We start from the raw sequence: 24,310 nt of genomic DNA, 5'->3' as shown, positions 1-24,310 counted from the left end.
CTGTAAAGATATAACTTGGGTGATGGAATAGCAAACATATGAATCATTTTCTTGTGGTTGAATTAAGATATTTCCAAACTGTTTGTCTGGTGCAATATAGTTAATTTTTCTTGTTTAATTAATGTTTTATTCTTTGTGTTAAAGGTTCATTAGCAGACTCCTGTGAATTTGTTCAGTTTCTTACCTCCACATTTTCCAGAAAAACTAGAAGTTAGCATCTCTCAAGCCAGGTTTCACTCTAGGATCTGACTTGTCCAGCTGGGGGGTCAGCTGGGATCGTAACAACCCTCACTGAAATAGTCTCTTATTCAAACTCATTCTTTCATGCTACTTCAAAACTAAACTGTTTGTCTCCTGTAATCTGCAGGCTTGTATTTCCCAGAGCTGTTCACGTCCTGTGCTCCAGGCTTTAGTTTGCGACCTTGGTTTTTCTTTTAAGAATTCCTACTCCACGGGCAGGATTTTCGGGTCTTCGGGCAGACGTGGTGGGTGGGCCCAGGAGCGGCCGGGAAACGGCCGCCTACCGCAATCGGTCCCCGACCGCGATTTCATGCTGGCTGGCCAATTAACGGCAGAGCTGCCTCAGGGAGCTGAAGAATTTTCCAATCAAAAATAAAGATTATGAAATGCAGGAAAAAATGTCCCCACCTGGGACTTGTTCACCTGAACATTATAAATAAAAAAAATTCTGTCAAAAACATTTTTAAAAAATTCATCTCAGAAACCTCGTCCCGCCCGTGGATGAGGTTTCCTCAAAACTCCAAAGGCTGCCCGGTCGATTCACCCACCCGCCAACCGTAAGGTTGGTTGGGCAGCAAAAAAACCGCTCTTAGTTAATAAAATAATGGCCTAAATAGACCTCTTAATCGTCGGCGGGCACGCTGCTGACTTTCGTGCTTGCCCGTCAACCGAAGTGTTGCGCAATTGCACGATGACGTCAGGACGCTCGCATGGCGTCGTCGCGCGCTATTTTACGCCCAATCGGGTTGGGCGCACGCCTGCCCATGGGACCTAAAATTCTGCCCCATGCTTTCCAATAACATCTGTGAGAAAGTGAGAATTGGGTGGATGTCAGATGAGAGAAGTTTGGGTTCACCTTTGATTAAATAACTTGCCCACATTTCATTATCTCGGCTCACAAAGGATGGTCATTCGGGGAAAGAGAATGATCGGTCTCATTGGAACTGTATCCCAGCGTTAAGCTAGTGTCTTTCAGAGGAGATATAAGTGAGGAAAGAGGACCTGCAACTTAACATGTGTTTAAAGAGAAATGGAATTGAGGTTTTTGGTTATTGTACAATTACAAAGTATTTACAGCCAGAAACTGGCCATTTGTTCAGCAGGTTCATGCCAGTATTTCTGCTCTGCACGTGCCTCCTCGAACCCTCTTCATTGAAAGCCCATCAACATAACCTTCTATTCCTTTCTCATGCGCTTATGTAGCATATTGCTTAAAAACATCTCCACGCCATTCACCTCAAATACTCTTTTTTTAAAATAGTAGCGTGTTTTACCTTCTAACTCTGCGTAAAGAAATTTCTCTTGAATTCCCTTTTGGATTTATTAATGACTGTCTTGTATTTATGGCCCCTAACTCCGGTCTCACCTACAAGTAGAAACATTTCTCACATCTATGTTATCAAACTCTTTTATAATCATAAAGACCTCTACCAAGTCACCCGTCAGTAAGAATCCTAGCCTTTTTGATCTCTCCTGATGGATATAAACTCTCAGTTCTGTGTGGTGAATGTCTTGCAGTGGTTCGGAAATTAACAAATTCTTTTAAGTAGTCTTTTTAGACTGTTAGGTATTTTGAAAATGCTTTAGTTGCATTAATAATTGTTGCCTATTTTGCAGAAAATAGGTCATTGTTCTTGTTCTTTTTTGCTATTCAGCTATCTTTTTAATGTGGGCGTTATCTTATTGTGGTGCTTTTTGTCTCTCAAATTAGTTACCAAGCAGTGGAATATATGAGATTGGGGATTGAACCAACCATAGCTTGTCAGAAGGCTATTACAAGAATTCAAAAGTATTACCCACAGTTTTTTGGTGCGCTTATCTGTGCTAACAGAACCGGGGGTTATGGTAAGTCTTTGAAACAACCTGTTAAAATAGTAAGTGTGAAACTGGTTTCTTGAGAGAATGGCTAAAGCCATACAGAAAATACACAACCTTGAGGAAACGTGTCTTCCACTTAACTATATTGTGTAGAATATCTGCAAAATAATTTGTGTTGTCAAAGCCTGCAGGGCCTTGCAATATTAATTGTGTGTCCTTGCACGTGTGGGTACAAACTTGCATTTGTGAAATCAAAAAGGAAGAAAAAACTGGAAATATGTCCAGTTTAAGGGCCTCTCTTTACATGAAGTCTAGGGAACCATTTGGTTAATGCACTCTAGCCAAAACTGAAACTTCCTGTATGGCCAATACCCAAGTGCAGTCAAACTATTGTGACTCCTAGATGTAAATTCATGATTTTTTAATATTCGTAGGACATTTAAATTGTAGTCTGCAGAACTTGAGGCGAGGTTGATCTTTATCACAAACGTTGAGATGGCAAATTGATAGTGAAGTTTGATCGGAAAGTGGTGGGATTCGACGGGCATTACTCTGGGTCTCTGGATTACTAGTCCAACGACAATACCACTATGCCATCGCCTCCCTGTAATTGCAAGGGGATCTAGGCCGAAATAGGGAAGGGGTATTACGTGGATATCTATGGGTCTGGGATGGAGTTCGAGAAATCAGACAGGATCTATGAAAGAAAGCTCCATCAGGTTGAACAGTGGCCAGTGAAATTCACTGTAGACAATGCAAGGCAGTGGATATTGGAAGTAGAAATAGGAACTATGTGTACCAAAAAGTATACTGAAAGACCTAAAGATACTAGTAGACTTGAATGTTCACCGCACCCGAACATTGTGAAGCTAGAAAACACAATGAACAGGATCCTGGGATGTATTACCAAATCATTGCGTTTATAGTGAAGCTGTACATAGCTCTGATCTATTCAGAAGGGGTGACTACAGCCAGGGTATTGGCTCATAAAAACCAGCGAGTTGCTAGGGTGAGAAGATGGAAAGGCTGGTGTTACAGAAGGTAAAGGTGGCCAGTGGCATTGTACATTCAGATTAATTGTTAATTGCATTGATAGATGGTTGAGATTGTGGCACTATAACTGGAAGAAAGACAATGAGCTTTTTGAATGAATCCAAAGGTTAAAGCTAAAAAGGGATTGAATTCAGATAGTTTGATAAAAGTGGTCATAAGATTTAAATGATCTTAAAAGCAATGATGATTAGATTATGATCCTTCCAAATATTTTAAAAATTATTTTGAGACAGTGCAACTTTTTTTGGGGCGGGGTGGACACGGGATGGGGAGATAGTTTAATAAATCTGAACTTTGCAACACACCTTGAAACAATTTGCAAGTCAAGCTTTGACCCTTTTGTTATCTAAAACTAGAGTGTTTGGCTGTACTACTGATCTATGTAAAAATTTATGTAGAGGACTTCAGTTGTAAAGGTAGCAGTTTATAATAGTTAACGGGTAGTTGAGATTTGCAAAACTGGCAGTCTCCAAAGAACCTTTGCATAAATTTCACTGATGATGATCACTGGTGAAATAACTTTCAATTTATATTTTTTATTCTTTCCTGGGATGTGTCATCACTGGCAAGGCCAGCATTTGTTGACCATTCTTAATTGCCCTTGAGAAGGCGGTGGTGAGCTGCCCTCTTGAACTTTTGCAGTCCATGTGGTGCAGCTACACCACATGGCACTGTTAGGCAGGGAATTCCAGGATTTTGACCCAGCAACAGTGAAAAGGAACAGCGATAGTTCCAAGTCAGGATGGTGTGCGACTTGGAGGGGAACTTGCTGGTGGTGGTGTTCCCCTGTGTCTGCTGTCCTTGTCCTCCTAGATGGTAGAGATCGCAGGTTTGGAAGGTGCTGTCAAAGGAGCTTTGCCAACTTGTTGCAGTGCATCTTGCTGCTGCTGTGTGCTGGCCTTATAGGGAGTGAATGTTCAAGGCGGTGGATAAGGTGCTGATCAAGCAGGCTGCTTTTGACCTGGATGGTGTCAAGCTTGTTGTTGGAACCGCACTCATCCAAACAAATGGAGAGTATTCCATCATACTCCTAACTTGTATCTTGTAGATAGTGGTCAGGCTTTGGTGAGATACGCACCACAGAATTCCTGCCTTTGACTTGCTCTTGTAGCCTCTATATTTATATGGCTGGCTGGTGAAGTTAAGCTTCCAGTCAATGATAACCCCCTGGATATTAATAGTGAGGGTTTCAGCAGTGGTAATGCTATTGAATATCAAGGGGAAATGTTTGTATTCTCTTTTGTTGGGGATGATCATTGCCTGCATGTTGCTTGATTGTTCAGGCCTGGGCAAATAACCTTGTCCAGGTCTTGTTTTGTGGAGCGCAGACTGCTTCAGTATGAGGACTGAACATTGTGCAATCTCCAGCAAACATCCTCACTTCTGATGGAGGGAAGGGCATTGAAGCAGCTGAAGATGACTATGCCTAGGACACTACCCTGAAGAACTCTTGCAATAACATTAGTGCCTTTCATGATCTCCAAGTACCAATAAAATATCTTTGATGTATGTATGTTGTGCCGAAGTAACCACAATAATTCTTAAACAAAACAAGGTAAATAGCCAGATTCCCTGCAACACAAAGTACTTCATTAGTTGTGAAGAGTTTTAGGAAGTTATGAAAGGGATTGCATGTGTTTACTTTCTTGAATCTTTCAGTCATGTTGGTTGAAGGATAAATATTAACCAGGAACTGAGAAAAACTTGCATGTTCACCTGGGGAGGCAGTTGGGGCCTAAAGTTTAATGATTCATCTGAAACAACACTTCTGGCAGTGCAGAGCTGCACTGAAGTGTCAACCCTGAAGACTCCAAAGCAGGCCTTAAACTTGTGACCTCGTGATTTGGAGGTGGGAGTGCTACAACTGAGCCAAGCCATGGTCAGGCAAAACAAGTACAGCATTGAATTTAAGGGGTGGCACAAAACCTATAGCTACAACGTTGACTACTAATTCTTGGCAAATAAAAGCTTTATGAATGGTACTAAAAATTTGAAAATCTGTTTTACTAGGAACAACATCAAGATTTCTATTTATGATTTTGTTTGGACTACTTGGGACTATAGCCATTTCCCCAAGCTAGGAATTATTTCAGTTGAAAAAATAAGTTTCACTCTGGCGAAGTAAACAGAAACACAGTAAAGTGGATAATCCCACTGGTTATCTGAAAATGAGATTCTGATCTGGAAGGAAGGATGCATAATTCAGCACATGTAACTCTCTGTTTGAAGGCATGTAGAAGTTTCATCTTTTGAGTGGTGCAATTTTCTTTTCAATGAAGAACTGGAAACCTATTGTAGCTCTTCTACAAAATATTTCCATTATACAAGGTCGAAACACGGGAGAGAAATACCTGGTAAGAAAACCTGGAAAAGAAACGATCTGAATTTGTAATCGGCTGGCTGGATTAGTTTTGTCTTATGCTATTCACTCCCTGCTGGGAAATGGAGGAGTGTTGGGAGTCTGTTACAAACATACAGGCGTTTGTGTATTAATTTCCTGAAGCACCACTGTAGGATAGAGTATTTGGGAATCTGAAAATCAAATATTGTGATATATCTTTGACAGGGTGATATTATTTTGATAAACCTGCTTCTTTCAAAAAAATAAAGTAGATGCTGGAGTCAGGTTAATAGAAGTGTTGCCATAGAGCAGTATTTTTGGCTGTAAAAACAAATATATTCTGGATGTAAAAACAAATTTCTATCAAAGTAAATTAAATGTTTTCACGGGGACATATTTCGGATTGGTTTTATTAGCTAGCTTGCTAAATGGGTTGAGAGAAGAACACTCCATTTATATAAGCTGTTTAAAAACTAAGTAAATCCATCACAAAACCAGCAGCAATGCCATCTGAGTCTCTGTGAAGCTACACAGCTTTGCTCAGTTCAGCATTTCATTTGAATTTTCTTTATTGATTAAGGAATTTTGTCGATTATACATACTTCTACTTTTGAATTTTAGATGATGTTACCACTGAAGCTAGTATATTTACTTGCAAAAGGGAAGACATCATGGGCCAAATTTTAACTCCGATTAAGTGGACAGTTTTAAATGAGTTAAAATGGGAGCAATGGGACTCATGAAAATGGTTTAAATGTGTGGGGTGGGTGGTTGGGGAGAGATAAATGGATGGTTTAACAAGGGGAGGCGATGGTGTAGTGATATTGTCACTGGACTAGTAATCCAGAGGCCCAGGGAATGCCATGGGGACCCGGATTTGAATCCTGCCACAGCAGACAGTGGAATTTGAATTCAATAAAAATCTGGAATTAAATCTAATGATGATCATGAAACCATTGTCGATTGTTGTAAAAACCCATCTGACTCACCAATGCCCTTTAATCTGCTGTCCTTACGTCCAGACCCACAGCAACGTGGTTGGCTCTTAAATGTCCTCTGAATAAGGGCAATAAATGCTGGCCTAGCCAGCGACGCCCACGTCTCTCAAATGAATTTTAAAGAAGTTACATTATCTTGTACATTTGGAAATTTACTTTTACTTCTAAAAAAAAACCACTTTTTTGTGACAAAGCGGCAAAACTCTAATTTACTTGGAAATATTTAACGCTATTAGAAATATTTTAGTGTAAGTACTAAGAACAAAGAACAAAGAAAAGTACAGCACAGGAACAGGCCCTTCGGCCCTTCAAGCCTGCGCCGATCATATTGCCCGTCAACTAAAACATTTTGCACTTCCGGGGTCCGTATCCCTCTATTCCCATCCTATTCATGTATTTGTCAAGCTGGCTCTTAAACACCACTATCGTACCTGCTTCCACCACCTCCTCTGGCAGCAAATTCCAGACATTCACTGTGTAAAAAACTTGCCCCGCACATCTCCTCTATAGTTTTCTCCTCTCACCTTAAATCTATGTCCCCTAGTAATTGACTCTTCCACCCTGGGAAAAAGCTTCTGACTATCTACTCTGTCCATGCCACTCATAATTTTGTAAACTTCTATCGAGTCGCCCCTCAATCTCCGTCGCTCTAGTGAGAACAATCCGAGTTTCTCCAACCTCTCCTCATAGCTAATAGCCTCCAGACCAGGCAGCATCCTGGTAAACCTCCTCTGCACCCTCTCCAACGCCTCCATATCCTTCTGGTAATGTGGCGACCAGAATTGCATGCAATATTCCAAGCGTGTCTTAACCAAGGTTCTATACAGCTGCAGCATGACTTCCCAGCTTTTATACTCAATACCCCTGCCAATGAAGGCAAGCATGCCATATGCCTTCCTGACTACCTTATCCACCTGTGTTGCCACTTTCAGTGACCTGTGGACCTGTACACCCAGATCCCTCTGCCCATCAATGCATTTAAGGGTTCTGCCATTTACTGTAGAACTCCTGCCGGTATTAGACCTTCCAAAATGCATTACCTCGCATTTGTCCAGATTAAACTCCATCTGCCATTTCTCCGCCCAAGTCTCCAACCGATCTATATCCCGTTGTATCCTTTGACAATCTTCTTCACTATCTGCAACTCCTCCAACCTTAGTGTCATCTGCAAACTTACTAATTAGCCCAGTTACATTTTCCTCCAAATCATTTATGTATACTACAAACAGCAAAGGTCCCAGCACTGATCCCTGCGGATCTCCACTAGTCACAGCTCTCCATTCAGAAAAGCACCCTTCCACTGCTACCCTCTGTCTTCTATGACTAACCCTGTATGGTTCAAGATAACAAACTTATTTCTGATGAGTTACATTAACCGTAACTGGGTTTTCCTAAACTTGTCCTTTTTTTTTTAGGTGCTGCCTGCAGTAAATCTCCAGGACTTGACCAGTTTCATTTTATGGTTTACAATCCATTGACAGCCTCAGAACAGATTGTGGACTGCATTTAAAGCTTCTGAGATACATCTTTTTCAGAGACCTTTAAGGGCTTTAAACCAACCGTATACACTTAATTGTCAATCTAAAAGGCAACTCTCAAATTCAGCAGCAATATGCTAAATTTAGTACAGAATGCTGTTGGTACTGCACTATGGAAGCTATACAGAATGATGTTGATGAACTATGGAAATTAATTTCATGAAGATTAAGTTTATAATTTTCACAAGTTTGATGTAAACATTAGGCTAGATTTTCATTCTACGAAAGTGGTTAGTTTGGAGGTGGGCAGGCAGGAGGTTTTGTACTACTGGCCAGCGTGTCAATCCGTTGGCATATCCTTGCACGGGTAGCCAATCAAGCTAATTAAAATACCCATTGAGGGCACTTTTTACATACCGTCTGGAATTTTCCGGACAGCATATGAATGAGGCCAAAGACCATTGGATAGATGGAGGTGGCCGCCCTGGGGTGGGGGCAGCGAAGTCTTATTTAAATTCCAACCCCCCCCCCCAACACACACAGAGCCACAATTACTAAAGGATCACAGCTACAGCCATTGGCCATCTGGTGTAGCGGCTCCCCCTCCACAGTGCTAGCCCAGCAGCTGTGGACACATTTTATTCTTAAACTTTGAAAAGCCTTCAGAGGGCACCTCCATCTTGAGCCGTCCTCTCGCTCTTCCATCGACATGTGCAGCACCCACCTCTCCAGCTGGCTGTCTAGAGCCTCAGACACTCCAACTGGAGCAGAGATGAGATGCTCACCGTCCTCAATTAGACGGGGCTCCTGGAGGTGGCCTCTTAATTGGCTGCCTCCTCCAAATAACCCTCTGGTTCCCACCACTGGCTTTTCCAGGTTCCTGACCAATTTTTCATCCCAACAGCAGGTTAGGGATCTGGAAATGAAAACCCATCCTTTTGGGAGCTAAATTGGGGTGCGTTGCAGTCTTAAGATACTTATGTTGCCACGTAAGGATCAAAAATGGCATCCAAGCTGCTGATGCATAGTGTTAAGGGACAAATAAGAGGCATACTTTATCCACATTTGAAGCAGGCATTAGGCCCCTTATTTGAATGTGTAAATAGTCCAGCAACTGCATCTATCTCTGCATGAACTTTGCTTTGACCTAAGGCAGTTAGCACCAGTGCTGGTCACAATTGGAAATGCAGCTGTAAACAAACACCATGTTAAGTTAAAGGAGAGCAAGTATTCAATCCTGCATCTCAGACCCCTCTTCAGGCTATCTTCCCAAAAGTACTCCTACCTCTTATGATTTTCCTATCCATTTTCAACCCCAACTAATTTCCTACCATGGACCCCAAGGCCCATGACGTAACATCCAACTCTATCACCAACTTGGAAACTGGAGCACTGGCCTGCGTGTGCTCCTACAGCAGTGGCATTTACATTGAGGTCCAAGGCCCAAAATACAGCACTTCTCTGACCTTGACTATGGGCTGTTAACAATGGGTGGGTGAATTGTCTACTTACTTATACTAGGTACAAACATGAAGGACCAATAAGCCATTTAAACACTCAAGTTTCTTCCGTCGCTCAATTAGATCATGGTTTATCTGTATCTGGACCTCCAATTACACATCTTTGATCTTAGTGAGATATTTTGAAACTTATTCTAAATCAGTAAGTAATTTAGAAAATCTCAGTGCAATTGGGCAGCGTCAACATGGTTATGTGAAAGGGAAACAGTGTTTGACAAATTTATTAGAGCTCTTTGAGGAAGTAACAAGCAACATGGATAAAGGGGAACTAGTGGGTGTGGTGTACTAAGGTTTCCAAAAAGCATTTGATAAGATGCCACATCAAAGGTTACTACACAAAATAAGAACTCATGGTGTAGGGGATAACGTATTAGCATAGATAGAGGATAGGTTAGCTAACAGGAAACAGAGCAGGCATAAATGGGTCATTTTCAAGCTGGCAAGATGTAATGAGTGGAGCGCCACAGGGATCAGTGATGGGACCTCAACCATTTACAATCTATATCAGTGACTTGGATGAAGGGACCAAATGTATGGTAGCTAAATTTGTCAATGGCACCAAGATAGGTAGGAAAAGAAGCTGTCAAGAGGACATAAGGAGACTGCAAAGGGATATAGATACATTAAATAAGTGTGCAAGTATTTGGCAAATGGAGTACAATGGGAAAATGTTAACTTGTCCACTTTGACAGGAAGAATAGAGAAGCAGCGTATTACTTAAATAGACATTGCAGAACTGGGTGGTACAGAGGGTTCTGGGTGTCTTGGTGCATGAATCACAAAGTTAGTGTGCAGGTACAGCAAATAGTTAGGAAAGCAAATGGAATGTTCTCATTTATTGCAAGGGGAATGGAATATAAAAGTGGGATGTTTTGCTAGAGGTATTCAGGGCATTGATGAGACCACAGCTAGAGTACTGTGAACAGTGTTTATCTTCATATTTAAGGACATAATTGCATTAGAAACAGTTCAGAGAAGGTTCATTCGAATGATACCTGGGATTGGTGGGGGAGGGGTTACCTTACAAGTAAAGGTTGGACGGGCTAGGCCTGTATCCGTTGGAGCTTAGAAGAACGAGAGGTGATCTTATGTAAACATATACGATCCTGAGGGGACTTAACAGGGTGGATTCTGAGAAGATGTTTATTTTTAATGGGACAGACTAGAACTAGGGGACACAGTTTAAAGAGGAGTCTTCCATTTAAGACTGGGATGAGGAGAAATTTTCTGAGGCTTGAGAGTCTGTGGAATTCTCTTCTCCAGAGGGCAGTGGAGACAGGGTGATTGAATGTTCTTAAGGCTGAGTTGGATAATTTCTTGGCTAAAAAGGGAGTCAAAAAGGATCGGGGGAAGGTAGGAAAGTGGAGTTATCACCACAACCGGATCAGTTACGATCTTATTTAATAGTGGAGCAGGCTCGAGGGACCAAATGGTGTACTCCTCCAAATTTGTATGCTTGTAATTGGAGAACCCTGAAGTTGTACTAATAGCAGCTATTCATTCCTATTATTGAAAATGCAAGATCTATAGAAACAGGAGTTGGCCTTTCAGGGCTTTGAGCCTGTGACACCATTCGGGCAGATAATGGCTGATCTGTACCTCAACTTCATTTACCAGCCCTCAGTCCATACCCCTAGATTCCCCTACCTAACAAAATGTTGATTTTTGTGTCTTATATTTTAATGGACCCAACATCCATGGCCTTATGGGGAGGCTGTGAAAATAAAATGTAGTTTAAATCAGAGCATGGAAAAGCCAGTTTCATCGACATGGTGATGACAATACCACTGAAGTGAAAGGTCAGCTTTCTAGTTCCTGGCCTGCATTAAGCTAAGAGACGCAACACCATCCTGTCAATATCTCATTGCACTGGGTGCACAACCACCTCATCCCAGTGCAAAGCTGCATTTCACAAATGTCCGGCAGTTGACTGAACTAACTGTTTCAAAATTTTAAATATTTTTTAAAAAAAAAGACACACACTGAGCAGAGCTTTGTGTATATAAACAAACCAGGAAATTGGGTGCATTCCCATTGAATTCTCGAAGTGTGACTTGCATCTGCATGTTCCATTTTACAGACATGGAGATGATTCGTTGCAGTATAACAGCACCCTCTACAAGTTTTCCTTGCTAAACAGTTTTATTTAGAAAGCAAGCACTGGGATGGTCATGCAGAGATGTTGCTGAACGGGACTGAACACTAGTAGTGGAATTAAAAGAAATAAGTTGTAATATTTAAGTGCAGTTGAGTTGCAGCTGTGGCTATTACACTGCACACTTGGACCTGGTACTATGCTAATTTCCCAGTTAACTCATGGCCTGCCGTCTGTTTTCAATTGTTAAGCAATATTTAAGTATTTCTCCATTTACCACACGTGAATGAACTCTGATGTTTACCCCATGTCAGCGTAATCTCAGCCCTTGCAACTGAAAACATGATGATTAAAAATCAAAAAAGATGGAATAAGTATTTTTTAAAGAAATAATTCTTTGGACTCTCATCTGTTATATACAAAGACATCACATGATGTAAAATAAAAACAGAAAATGCTGAAAATACTCAGCAGGTCAGGCAGCATCTATAGAGAGTAACAGAGTTATCCTTTTCAGGTAATTGACCCTTCGTCAGAAGGTCACCAGCCTGAAACGTTAAACTCTGTTTCTCTCTCCATAGATGCTGCCTGACCTGCTGAGTACTTGCAGCATTTTCTGTTTTTATTTCAGGTTTCCATCATCTGCAGTATTTTGCTTTTGTATTACTGTTCAATCTCATTCTACTCTCTATGATTACTGTTCTTAATCACAGTCACTCCCATTCATTGAAACTCATAGAATGTTCTATAAATGAAACTGGGACGAGAAGAAAAAACACAATTCATTGTTAACATTTTCTTCTTTTGGAAATCCACATGGCTCACATGCCTCACTATGTAAATGATCACCTGCTGGCCTTTGATCTTCAGTTCTTTTACAAGAACAGAGAAACCAAATAAAGTTCTTCACAAGCAGCTTCAAACGCTCAGAGGAAACCTTTTGTGTCATCATGCCAAAGTATGAAAGATAAGTAACAGTAAGTAATGAGACTTTAAGGCCAGCTTGACTCAGATATTCAATATGCCAAAATGCATATCCTAATTCGCAGTTGGATACAGAAAGTCACTGATGCTGCACAGTCTGTTTTTAAGCTAAATTGAGAGACATCACATTAGTTCATTAGTGTCTAATTTAGTTCTTCCCAAAGCTTATTCCGGTGTGAACCCAGGGTGCCATACTTTAGAAAAGATTTGAAGGCATTGGAGAGGGTGCAGAAAAGATTAATCAGAATGGTGCCAGCGACGAGGAACTTCAGTTATGAAGATAGATTGGAGAAGGTTTCCCTATTTTCCTTGAAGAGAAGGCTGAGAGGAGATCGGATAGAGGTGTTCAAAATCATGAGGGGTCTGGACAGGGTAGAGAGGGAAAAACTTCCCACCCGTGAAAAGATCGAGAATGAGATGACAAAGATCTAAAGTAATTAGAAAAAGAAGCAAAAGTGACGTTAAAAAAAAAACTTATTCACACAGCGCGCGGTTGGGGTCTGTAACACACTGCCTGAAAGTATGGTGGAGGCAGATTCAATCGAGGCATTCAAAAGGGAATTAGACTTATCCAAAAAGGAAGAAAGTGCAGGGTTACAGGAGAAAAGGTGAGGGAATGGCTCTAGGTGAATTCCTCATTCAGAGAGCTGGTGCAAACACAATGAGCCGAATGGCTTCCTTCTGCCCTGTAACAATTCTGTGATATTAATGTCTCATACTTGGCTTAACCCTGGGGTGAAAATTTGGAGCAGGGCGGGGTGGGGGGTGAAATTAGGAAGGAGGCTTCAGTTGTTGAGCAGGAGGGAAAAAGAGTTGAGCATGCCCCATCTCCCCCTATTTCACACACACATCTCCTTCCATTTTCCCCCTCTTCAGCTCCCTTATATCCAGCTCCTTCACCCTCCCATCTCTCCCATCACCCATTCCTCCAGCTCCCCTTCCTCCACCCACCATCTCCCCCTCCATCTGTCATCTCCGTTGTGGGGAGGAGGGGGGGTGTAATAAAAAGGCAGGGTTTCCCCCCCCTCCAAAAAAAAAAGCAATCAACCTATGCACAGGCTTTTTTGCAGCCACAGCAATCGGGCCTCATAAATTAGTCCATAAAAGTAATAGCCGCCAACAAAAACAAGAGAATTTAAAGGGGCCTCACAGCGGTCAGAAAGCAGTCCGAGCTTCATGGCCATCACTGCCTCGGAGCTCGTGACCCCAAAATCTCATCTGAGATCCACAGTTTGGAAAGCCCTGGTCTAATACATGAGCTCCTATCCTCATGGTTCACAAGAAGCTAAACTGCAAAGAAATACACTCTAGAACTCATTCCCAGTCATGGGATTATCTAGTTATATTTTTAAAATAGATTTACATTTATATAGCAACAGGTAAGCATCTAAAGCAATAATTAAACATTGCCTCGAAGCAGGAGCCAATAGGGTGGATGATGAAAAGCTTAGTTAAAGTGGTAGGTTTTAAGGAGAATCTTAAAGCTTGAAAAACAGAGGTTTGGGAAGGCAATTCCATAGCTTTAAGCCTATTTGGCTGCCAACGTAGGATATACGAATTGGAGGAATGCAGAGTTCATAGAGGGTTGTAGGGCTGCAGACCAAGGACGAAGGGGGTTAGGGTGGACGGGAATGGCCATGGAGGTAATTTAACATGGGATCAGAATTTTAAAAATGAAGGCATTGGTGAACTAACACAGGGAACTAATGTATGTCAGTGAACACACATGCGATAGGTAGACAGGACTTGGTGCGGGTTTAATGTAGACAGTGAATAATTTCAAGTTTATGGAAGGTGGAAAATGGAAGGCCAGCCAGGAGAGCATTGGAAAAGTCAAGTCTGGAGGGAAATACATGGATGAGGGTATCAGCAGCAGATAAGCTGAGGCAGGTGATGTAACAGGAGTGAAGGTAGGTCTGTTTCGTGCTAGAAAGGATGTGACATTGGAAATGCTGCCCAGGGTCAAATAAGATATTCTTAATCAATATGAGACATAGACTAGGAAGGGGGATGGGAAGATTTTGTGACTGTGTCCAAAGACAATAGCTTCAGTCCTCCCAGTGTTTCATCAGGAAGAAACTGACGCTCATCCAGGAATGAATATTGAAAAAGCAGTGTGACAAATCAGAAGCAGTACCCAATATATAAATAAATGTTGAATTAAGCATATGAGTGGGATGTTGTGACTGGGTTAATCAAATGACAAAAGATCCCATGCGTCCTCGATGCTCACCAATTTCAAGTCAGTCTAGAATATGAATAACTAATTGAGAGGAATAAATAGCCACCGAAATCTTACTTTAAAAAAAGGATTGAATTCGCAAAGAACAAATCAAGATGGTATCGAGACGATGAATAGAATAATTTAAATTTCACACTCCTTTCATGAACAGAGGTTCAATGGGAGTGTTGAATAAATTTTATGTGGAATAACCACATGGTCATATCCCAAACTAATTTCGTAGAGAATCCTTTCACAGGCCCAAATGATTGTTTTGTACTTACCTTGTACTTGGGAGTATTAAATAATTCGTGATGGGGAAATGAAGACATCTGACAAATTGGGCAAAAGTTCATAGGCTCTAGCTGAAGCTGAGGAAGACTTCATTAGACCTTTTTGAACTAAACATGAGAGATCATACAGGAGGTGCATGGCGAAATCCACAAAGCCCATAGAGGTACATAACTCCTGAATTAAGCCACAATCAAACTTCAGACATAGGAGTTGAGGGAATTATTATATTAAACTTATTAATAAGCTATATAATCATAGCATGTTTAAAACTCATTCTCCAATTTATTAATATTTATTTGCAACGTTACATAGAAAAGCCAGATGACAAAGAGGATCACGTCAACGATTGAATCATATTAGAGCGACAGAAAAACAGAATATGGAAAACAAGACATTACTTAAAAACAAAATAGCTTTGAAGAATTCTCTTGTTATGCTGATTGAAAACTTTTGCAGTTTCCAGATAGTTAATACAATTTTATAGACATGGGTTTTTATAAAACCACTCGTGCTTTTTAAAAGAATCATTTGCATTAAATGCATAAATATCATCCAAGTGATGTTAAATTCTCTGAAGACAACAAGAAGCAGGATCTTACTAGCAACTAATAATTTAAGTTTACCATTTGAAAAGTTGCCTAAACGTCCACATAAAATATACTCTTAATTCAAATGATAACTTAGTTTTAATCATTAAATTTATACTCTTAACGGGCTTTTTAACAGTTTTACAAAAATGACAATTAGCAGGAGTGGTCAATAGTTGTGTTAAAGCATACCTGTATTTGTAATTTCCTACCCTGAATATCGTGTGGAAAAGAAAATATTATGTTGTCCAGAAATTGTTGCCATATTAACAAATTTTGCTTAAGACACACATTTTCTGACTACAAACCTCATCCACTGTGGTCACTATTTTTGGTTCTGCTTTTCTGTCAACATTTAAAATAGTCAATGTCAACAGTTTCCATCCGATTCTGCTGTCAATTGTGATGTAGCTTTAGGCTTTGGCCACTTGATCTGTCTGTGGAGCCCATTTCCGAAGTGCCCAACTCCATTGCAATCTTGTCAGTTAAATTTAGTACATCCTCGAAGCGTGCAGAAAAACTTACAAGTAAAAAAAATAACTTTGATAAGCCTTTTCCCTATCTGTATCCTTATATTTTTGCTATTTGTTGCCACTACCTCCTAACCACATCCTGCAGCACCCCACACCCCCAAAAGCTCTAAAGTTGCTTGTAGCCTAAAGATTGCAGTCAATTGATCAAAGAGCTTGATGACACTGTGGACAATGTATCAGTATCTGCTACTCATTAGTTATGGAGTGGATCCTAGATCAATGCATACCCAATCCTAAATACAGAATTCCAATGCTCTAGCTTCATTATGCAGGTCTACTGGAGGGGAGGAGCAGTGGGGAGGAGGCCTGAAGCGTTATCATAATGTAAATTCAAAATAAAAATTCAGCAAAATAAAGATACATTTTTATGAAAACATTTAAAATTTTAATTCAAAAGATTTCTTCATTTTCTGGTGCTTGGGTCAGTGGAACAATTCTGTAAATGCTTGCCTCAGCAGTGCAGATCGACTTTCAGCAGCCTGGAATGATCTTGACGCCTGGTCCATCCTTCACCCATTGAAAAAAATTGCACTGTTTGTCCTTTCCTTGTGGGCACACGTAAAAATTACGTCCATTATTAGGTCCAAGTTTCAGCACTGTCCTCATGATGCATCGTTTTCCATGATTGCAGAATGGAAAATGTAAATCAGCCCACTATAAAATACAAAGCAGTGTTAATGCCCAACAGTTTGCATATGACAGCTGACTTGCAGCCCCGTTTACTTGAACTTTTTCAACGGCATAAAAGTTTACAAGGTCAATTTGAAATACTTCAAGTTATTATATGTCAAGCTCTATATACACTGCTGTACAAAAATGAAGATAGCTGCGTGACAAGTTTATACAGGTGTGCTGACTGTAATTAACTTCCGCATTTTCCTACAAAAATCAATCTCAGAATTGTTACATGCAGGCGGCGGCCATTTGGCCTATGATGTCTGCATCGGCTCTCCAAATGAGCATTATGACCTAGTGCCACTCTCCTGACTTTTCCCCTCCATTATTTGAATAGAAACAAATCATCTAATGCCCACTTGAATGCCTCAATTGAACCAGGTTCCACCACACTTCCAGGCAGTGCAGTCCAGACCTGAGCCACTTGCTGAGTGAAAAAGTTTTTTCTCACCTCGCATTTGCTTCTTTTGCAAATCACTTTAAATCTGAGCCCTCTCGTTCTCGATCCTTTTACGAGCAGGAACAGTTTCTCCTTATCTACTCTATCCAGCCCCCTCATGATTTTGAACACCTCTATCAAATCTACTCTTAGCCTTCTCCTCTCCAAGGAGAAGTCCCAACTTCTCCGATCTATCTTCATAACTGAAGTTTCTCATCCCGGGAACCATTCTTGTAAACCTCTTCTGCACTGTCTCCAATGTATTCACTCCTTCCTATAGTGTGGTACCTAGAACTGTACACAATACTCCAGCTGAGGTCTAACTAGTATTTATACAAGCTCAGCACAACCTCCTTGCTATTGATAAAGCTCAGGATACTGTATGCTTTATTATCTGCTCTTTCCACCTGTCCTGCCACCTTCCATGATCTATGCACAAAGACACCCAGGTCCCTCTGCTCCTGCACCCCTTTAAGAATTGTAGCCCTTAATTGTCAATTGTCTCCATTCTGTTGCAGACGAAAGCCGTTCTGTGTACAAGCAGCCCCAAGAGATTTGCAAAGCTCAGCAAGTCCCACTCCTCTGTTTTTTCCCTGCAGTTTTGAAAATGTTTCTCTCTTCAGGTAATTTTCCAATTCCCTTCTGAAAGCTATGACTAAATCGGCCTCCACCACACTCTCAGACTGTGCATTCTAGATACTAACCAGTCATGGATATTTCGATCCCTGGAGGGGAAGTGTAAACCAAATAATCAAATTTACTAAATGAACACCAAATGAAGAAAATACCAACAAGATTCCACTTTTGTAACCTTTACGAATCAGAACCAAAGCAAATTAGACATGAATTAACAGGCAAATGATACTTCAAATAAAATGGTAAATTTCACTTTAAATAGTTGATACAACAAAGATACATGTTATTCAACCACAAGTACCTGCATCACTTCCTGCACAAATTGCACCACGTGAAATCTCAGTTTTTCTAACTCAATCGATCGGCCCTTGAGTCACATTCATCAGCAGGTGTCTCCTGACCAATTGTTATCTCTCAGTCAACACCGCAAACTAAAATTCTCCGGTAATTATCGCACTGCTGTTTGTGGGAGCTTGCTGTGCACAAGTTGGCTGTTGAGTTTTGCACATTACAACAGTGACTACAATTCAAAAGTACTTTATTGGCTGCAAAGCACTCAGGCATTTGGAGGTCATGAAAAGTGCTTTATGAATGTAAATTTTTTCAAATCGATCCTCCCTGTTACGTCTTCAAAAAACTCAATCAAATTAGCTAAACACGATTTTTCCCCAATTAATGTACGCTGGCTTTAATTATTTGACGTTTGTGTAAGTAACTGTTAATTTTGTCCTGGATTATCGATCCTAAAAATTTTACCACATCAAGGTTAAAGTGACTGGCCTATGGTTGCTAGGTTTATCCTTTTTCAACAAGGGTATAACATTTGCAATTCTCTAGTCCTCTGGCACCACACCCTAATCTCTGTAATCTCCACAGACCGTACAACCTTTCAAGGTTTCTGCGCTCTTCTGATTTTGGCCTCTTGCACATCATTCATTTAATGCTGCAGCATTGGTGGCCACGCCTTCAGCTGTCTAGGCTCCAAGCTCTGAAATTACCTCCTCAAACCCCTAAGTCTCTTTACCTCTCTCTCCTCCTTAAAATCTTAAACCACTTTGATTAAGTCAGCTGTCCTACAATCGCTTTTTGTGGTTTGGTGGCAAATTTGAGAATAGCAACGTGGATACAAAATTGGCTGAGGGATAGGAAACAGAGTAATGGTTAATGGGTACTCTTTGGGCTGGAAGGTTGTTTGTAGTGGAGTTCCCCAGGGGTTGGTATTGGGACCCTTGCTTTCCTGATTGTCAGGGAGATATAATAATTTCCATAATGTTATTGGAATTTATGTAGAATAGAGTAATTGTGGGACGTGTCTGTGTGTGTGTGACTTAATTGGATTAAAGGGTCTGAAGGCTTTGATGTCAACACAGGGGAAGTTTAGAATGTAAGGTAAAAGGACATTTGCATTTTTAAATAAACCAGACTAGATTATTTCTAAAGCAGGGGTGAAATGTGAAATGTGTCACCTAGCCAGGTGAAGTTTAGAAAGTGGGCAGAATTTTTCCGTCGGTGAGCTGGGGGCGGGGCCTGCTCGCCGACGCGGGATGATGTTGAGGGGAACCCCCGACGTCATCCCGCCCCATTTAAATATTCAGGAAGGTGGGTGGACAGCGAAATCAGCTGCAGGCCCGCCGACCTGTCAATGGCCAATTGAGTCCGTTGACAGGATCATTAAGCCAATTAAAGGCCCTGCCCATCCAACCTTAAGGCTGGTGGGCAGGCCAGGAGCCCCAGCGGGCTTCTGAAATAACATGAAACCTCATCCACTGGCGGGTTGAGGTTTCATGCCTGTTTAAAAAAAGTTTAGTTTTAGTCACATTTATTAACGTGTCCCATCTCATATGACATTGTAACATGAGGGGGACATGTTAATAATTTTTTTATTATTCTATTTTTGAAGTTTGAAACGCTATCAGTGATCTCCATGAGACAGCACTTAGTCTCAGGGAGATGTGTGCTTTTTTGCGCGCATGTGTGAAAGAGCACACTCTGACAGTTGGGGAATCCCTCCACCCCCCCCCCCCCCCCCCCCACACACACACACACACAAAGGAAGCGCATAGCGCTTCCCATCGGCTGGTCGGGCCTTAATTGGCCTGTCCACTTAAAATGGTGGCGGGGCCCGTTTCGGCGGCGGCGGCGATCGGCCGCCCGCCCATCAAGGGCAAAATTCTGCCCAGTACTTTTATTTTTCCCAAAGGTTACTGGTAAAACTGAGAGGGTTTTATTATCAGAAAGATAAAGTCCAAAGACATAGTGAAACAATGGGAATTTGCATTCAAAGGGGAAATATGTATAAAGGAGCAAAGGCTGTGTGTAAGGGTAGGCATTCTAAGATCTTACAAGTGTGAAAAGCTTTCGGCATCCAAGCCTCATGCTGCTGTTTTCAAAAGGCTGAAGTTCAGAAAACTCACTTTGAATTTGACTTTTCAGGGTATTACATTTCTTTGCCTGGGTCTTTGTTGAAAATGATCTAGATCTCGGTCTGCAGGGGGCAATTTCAAAGTTTGCAGATGACACAAAATTTGGCATCTGTGAGGAGGACAGTGTAGAACTTCAAAAGGACATTGACGTATTGTGGAGTGGGCAGATAGGTGGCGCATGAAGTTCAATGAGGAGAAACGTGAGGTGATACACGTACAAAGAACATGGAGAGACAATATAAAATAAAGGATACTATTCTAAAGGGTGTGCATGAGCAGAGAGACCTGGGTGTATATGTACATAAATCGTTAAAGGTGGCTGGACAGGTAGAGAGAGCCGTTTCTAAAGCATACAGTATTCTTGGCTTCATTAATAAGGACATAGAGTACAAGAGCAGTGAGGTTATGATGAACTTATATAAGACTTTGGTTATACCTCAGTTGGAATATTGTGCACAGTTCTGGGTGCCACACTATAGGAAGGATGTGAACGCATTGGAGAGAGCGCAGAAGAGGTTTACGAGAATGGTTCCAGGGATGAGACACTTCAGTTCTGAGGAAAGAATGGAGAAGTTGGGACTGTTTTCCTTGGAGGGGAGAAGGTCAAGAGGATACTTGATAGAAGTTTTCAAAATCATAAGGGGTCTGGACAGAGTAGATAGGGAGAAACTGTTCCCGCTCGTAAACGGATTGAGAACCAGAGGGCACAGTTTTAAAGTGTTTTGCAAAAGGAGCAAATGCGAGGTGAGAAAAAACTTTTTCACACAGCAAGTACTTAGGGTTTGGAATGCACTGCCTGGAAGTGTGGTGGAGGCAGGTTCAATTGAGGCATTCAAGAGGAGATTGGATGATTATTTAAATAGAAACAATGTGCAGGGTTACAGGGAAAAGGCAGGAGATTGGCACTAAAATGCTCAGAGCCAGTGCAGAAACAATGGACTGAATGGCCTCCTTCTACACCGTAATAATTCTGTGATTTTGCTTGATTAAGTTTCTGTGAAGTGCCTTGGGACATTGTACTACATTAAAGATGTTATATAAATGCAAGCAGCTGATATTGTGGTATTTTCAAAAGAGATGGTGAATAATGCACCAGTATGTGGAGCAGTTTTGAATTTGTCATCCTGATGTTATTTCACCTCTAACATATTAAATATTATGTTTTGCAGAAAGCTATTTTTAATTGATCACTTCTGTATATTAATTTTAGGGTTTGTAACAAAGAAGTGATTTTGTATTCTGTATAATGTGGCTGATACAGACAATTCTATTAACACAGAACAATTCTAGATGTATGAAAACATGTTCCTAAGCGCACAATTAAAATTATTAACATCTTCAGCTAATTAGTAAAATCCTTTTGATTTGCAGGCTTATTATACAAATCATGTGTAACTAAACTGAACAAATGTAATTAAATTATAAATAGTTGAAACACTGTTTCACACAATATACTGTAATCTATTACCCGACTACATTCATTACCTAGTAAACAGATAGCAATTACTGCAATTTCAAATTAAATAGTTCAATTCAACAGTCAAACTGCACTGCAGCTGATGTTTAAAGCAAATTGTGTAGAAATTCATCTAATGTGGGACACAAGTCATAGTAAATCTGAATACTGCGGTTATTCACCCTCAGGCTTTTGGATGGTGTTCAAGTGCCCTCTTCAGGCTATTTAGTGTAGTGGTAGCAACTATTAAACCTATCAAAACTGAATCTGCATTAAACTGAGATGACACTAAATTCAGCTTGTAACATTGTAATATATGTACTTGCTTTTTGAAGAAAAAACTTTTAGCATTACTCGATACAGGACACCTACAATTATTGATAATGTTAATAAGGCTCTTTGCCATATTTATCTAGAGTAATAAGACAAAACTGCTAATGTTAGAATGGTTGTTGCTTTGACATGACAATGTTATTTATCTGACTGGATTAGTTAAATTGATAATGCAGCGCAACCTCAACTTCTAGTATTCTTGATTATCCAAGGTTCTCACAGAAAATTAATGGCCTGCATGATTCAAGGCCAATGGCATTTTTTCCATCACATCTCTTTTCTTCTCACCATTGAAAGTTCCCCACACACTTGTCTGCAATTCCAGCTGTCAAATTGGATGCAAAACTGAGAATGTCAACCTTATATTGGTATTCCCCCTAGCCAACCATCAGATTTGCAGCTACAAGGGGGAACGCTAAAAGATAATGTATGTTCACCTGCAACAATCTTGTGGGTAGCGTCTGCAGTGCTGATCTTAGTGGAGCTGTTGATTTGAAAGTCAGTACTAAATCTACTTGTTTAAACAAGGTGCTGTCCTGCTAAACAGAGTGCACAGTGAATGTGGCACCAGCTCTGAAATACTGGGGCTGTGGTTGTCACTGTGGGGAGCATATTGGTGTCATTTTTCAAATCAGTGGTGGGTCCAGTGACTCAAATCCTAAGCAAACATGTAGGGAAAGCTTTGAGTTAACAGACAGAGGAAGCGAGGAGGTGTGGAAGCGGATAGTGGCAGCACACTTAACATTTATAGCAGCCATCAACAGTACATTTGGGTTACTCAGTCATTCAAGAGGAGTGTCACTTCAATGTTAGTTAATATAGACTACACTACAATACAGTAACATACTTCAAAGTAGCCACACTGGGATTCTCGAGGTAGAGAGCACGCATAGAACTGCCTCCCCTTGTTGTTGCCTTCTTTCTTGACCACTCTCAATGCGCACGGACGATTATGCTCTTTGCAACATACAATTGCAGAATTTACAGCAGTAGTGTCATCATTGATGTTAACAGGGTCCCTGTGAACACAAGATTATTTTTTGGTAATGCAACCATATTCTTTTATCAAAACCATGCAATGAAACTGCCCTTTGTGCAATTTCAGGGCTTTATGCCTGTTGGACAACCAGACTACAGGCTGAAGCTTGATAAATATCACCATTTTGTGGCAAGAAATCACTGGACTGAAAATAATTCTAAAATGATATGTTGTTTTAGAATGATTCAGTCTAAGATGTTACTTTGTCATTCGGATTTACTAAGGGGTGAAGGTAAAGAAAACAAATGCATCTTTCTGTTTCTCAAACCCTTGATGTTAAAACTATTCCTATAGTCATTTCTCTCCTGTCTGTAAACTAGTTCAATTGTAGCTGCAGGAAAATACCAGATCTCTCAGCAACCTGCATCCACATCTCCGCTATTGAAATCACATTGCTTTTAGATTGGTGTAAAAAATTTATTCGGGAATAACATAAAATTGCAGCGTCTATGGTGCCTTCAATATACCTGAGCTGAATCACATTTAAGTCCCATCAGTCCTTAAACGATGTCCACCTACATTTAGAGATCAAGAGGTAGCAATAAGAAGCTGGGACCCAGTCAGACTTTTACAAAGCAACGCTTTCAGGCAGGAGAAGTTCCTTAGCCCATTTAAGTTCCTTAGCCCAACTATCCAGAGTATTCCCTTGGTGTATTTCTAATAATCTGCTCATGTACTGCTACTCGTTGTTGGCTACCAATCATTTAACAATCTACTTTAATACATCAACATCTATCCCATCAGCTTTTTAAAAAATATATATTATTCACTCATGGAATGTGGGTGTTGCTGGCAAGCCCTGCATTTCTGGCTCATCCCTAACTGCCCTGGAGAACAGTTAGGAGTCACCTATATTGATGAGAGTCTGGAGTCACATGTAGGCCAGATAAGGATGGCAGATTTCCTTCCCTAAAGCACATTAGTGAACCAGATAGGTTTTTAACAACACTCCATGATAGTTTCATTACTGAGACTAACTTTCAATTACAGGTTTTTTAAAAAAATTGATTTTAAATTCCGTCAGCTACCATGGTGGGATTTGAACCCTTCCCCCCCAGGACATTAGCCTGTGCCTCTAGATTATTAGTGCAGTGACATTACCACTACGCTACCATTTCCGCCTTCAGTAATAGCCTTTCCTGGAATC

The 24,310-nt window shown here is 40.8% G+C and overlaps 2 protein-coding genes across 2 annotated transcripts in view; one reads left to right on the top strand and one right to left on the bottom strand.

Annotated features, from left to right (window-relative positions):
- Positions 1-8,454, top strand: part of aga (aspartylglucosaminidase) — a 29,148-nt gene extending 20,694 nt beyond the window's left edge. Inside the window, exons 8-9 of the mRNA XM_078561800.1 lie at positions 1,952-2,085; positions 7,866-8,454. Of these exons, the coding sequence (XP_078417926.1) occupies positions 1,952-2,085; positions 7,866-7,960 (229 nt within the window). The 3' untranslated portion in view covers positions 7,961-8,454. The remainder of the gene's footprint in view (positions 1-1,951; positions 2,086-7,865) is intronic.
- Positions 8,455-16,451: 7,997 nt separating this feature from the next.
- neil3 (nei-like DNA glycosylase 3) overlaps positions 16,452-24,310 on the bottom strand; it is a 46,133-nt gene continuing 38,274 nt past the window's right edge. The window contains exons 9-10 of the mRNA XM_078557612.1: positions 22,972-23,143; positions 16,452-16,816 (exon numbers count right to left, since the gene is read on the bottom strand). Of these exons, the coding sequence (XP_078413738.1) occupies positions 16,634-16,816; positions 22,972-23,143 (355 nt within the window). The 3' untranslated portion in view covers positions 16,452-16,633. The remainder of the gene's footprint in view (positions 16,817-22,971; positions 23,144-24,310) is intronic.

Source organism: Cetorhinus maximus, chromosome 2 (assembly GCF_964194155.1).
Source record: "Cetorhinus maximus chromosome 2, sCetMax3.hap1.1, whole genome shotgun sequence".
Classification (NCBI taxonomy): Eukaryota; Metazoa; Chordata; class Chondrichthyes; order Lamniformes; family Cetorhinidae; genus Cetorhinus; species Cetorhinus maximus.
The sequence above is the reverse complement of the archived record's forward strand: the minus strand, read 5'-3'. Positions and strand labels throughout refer to the sequence as shown.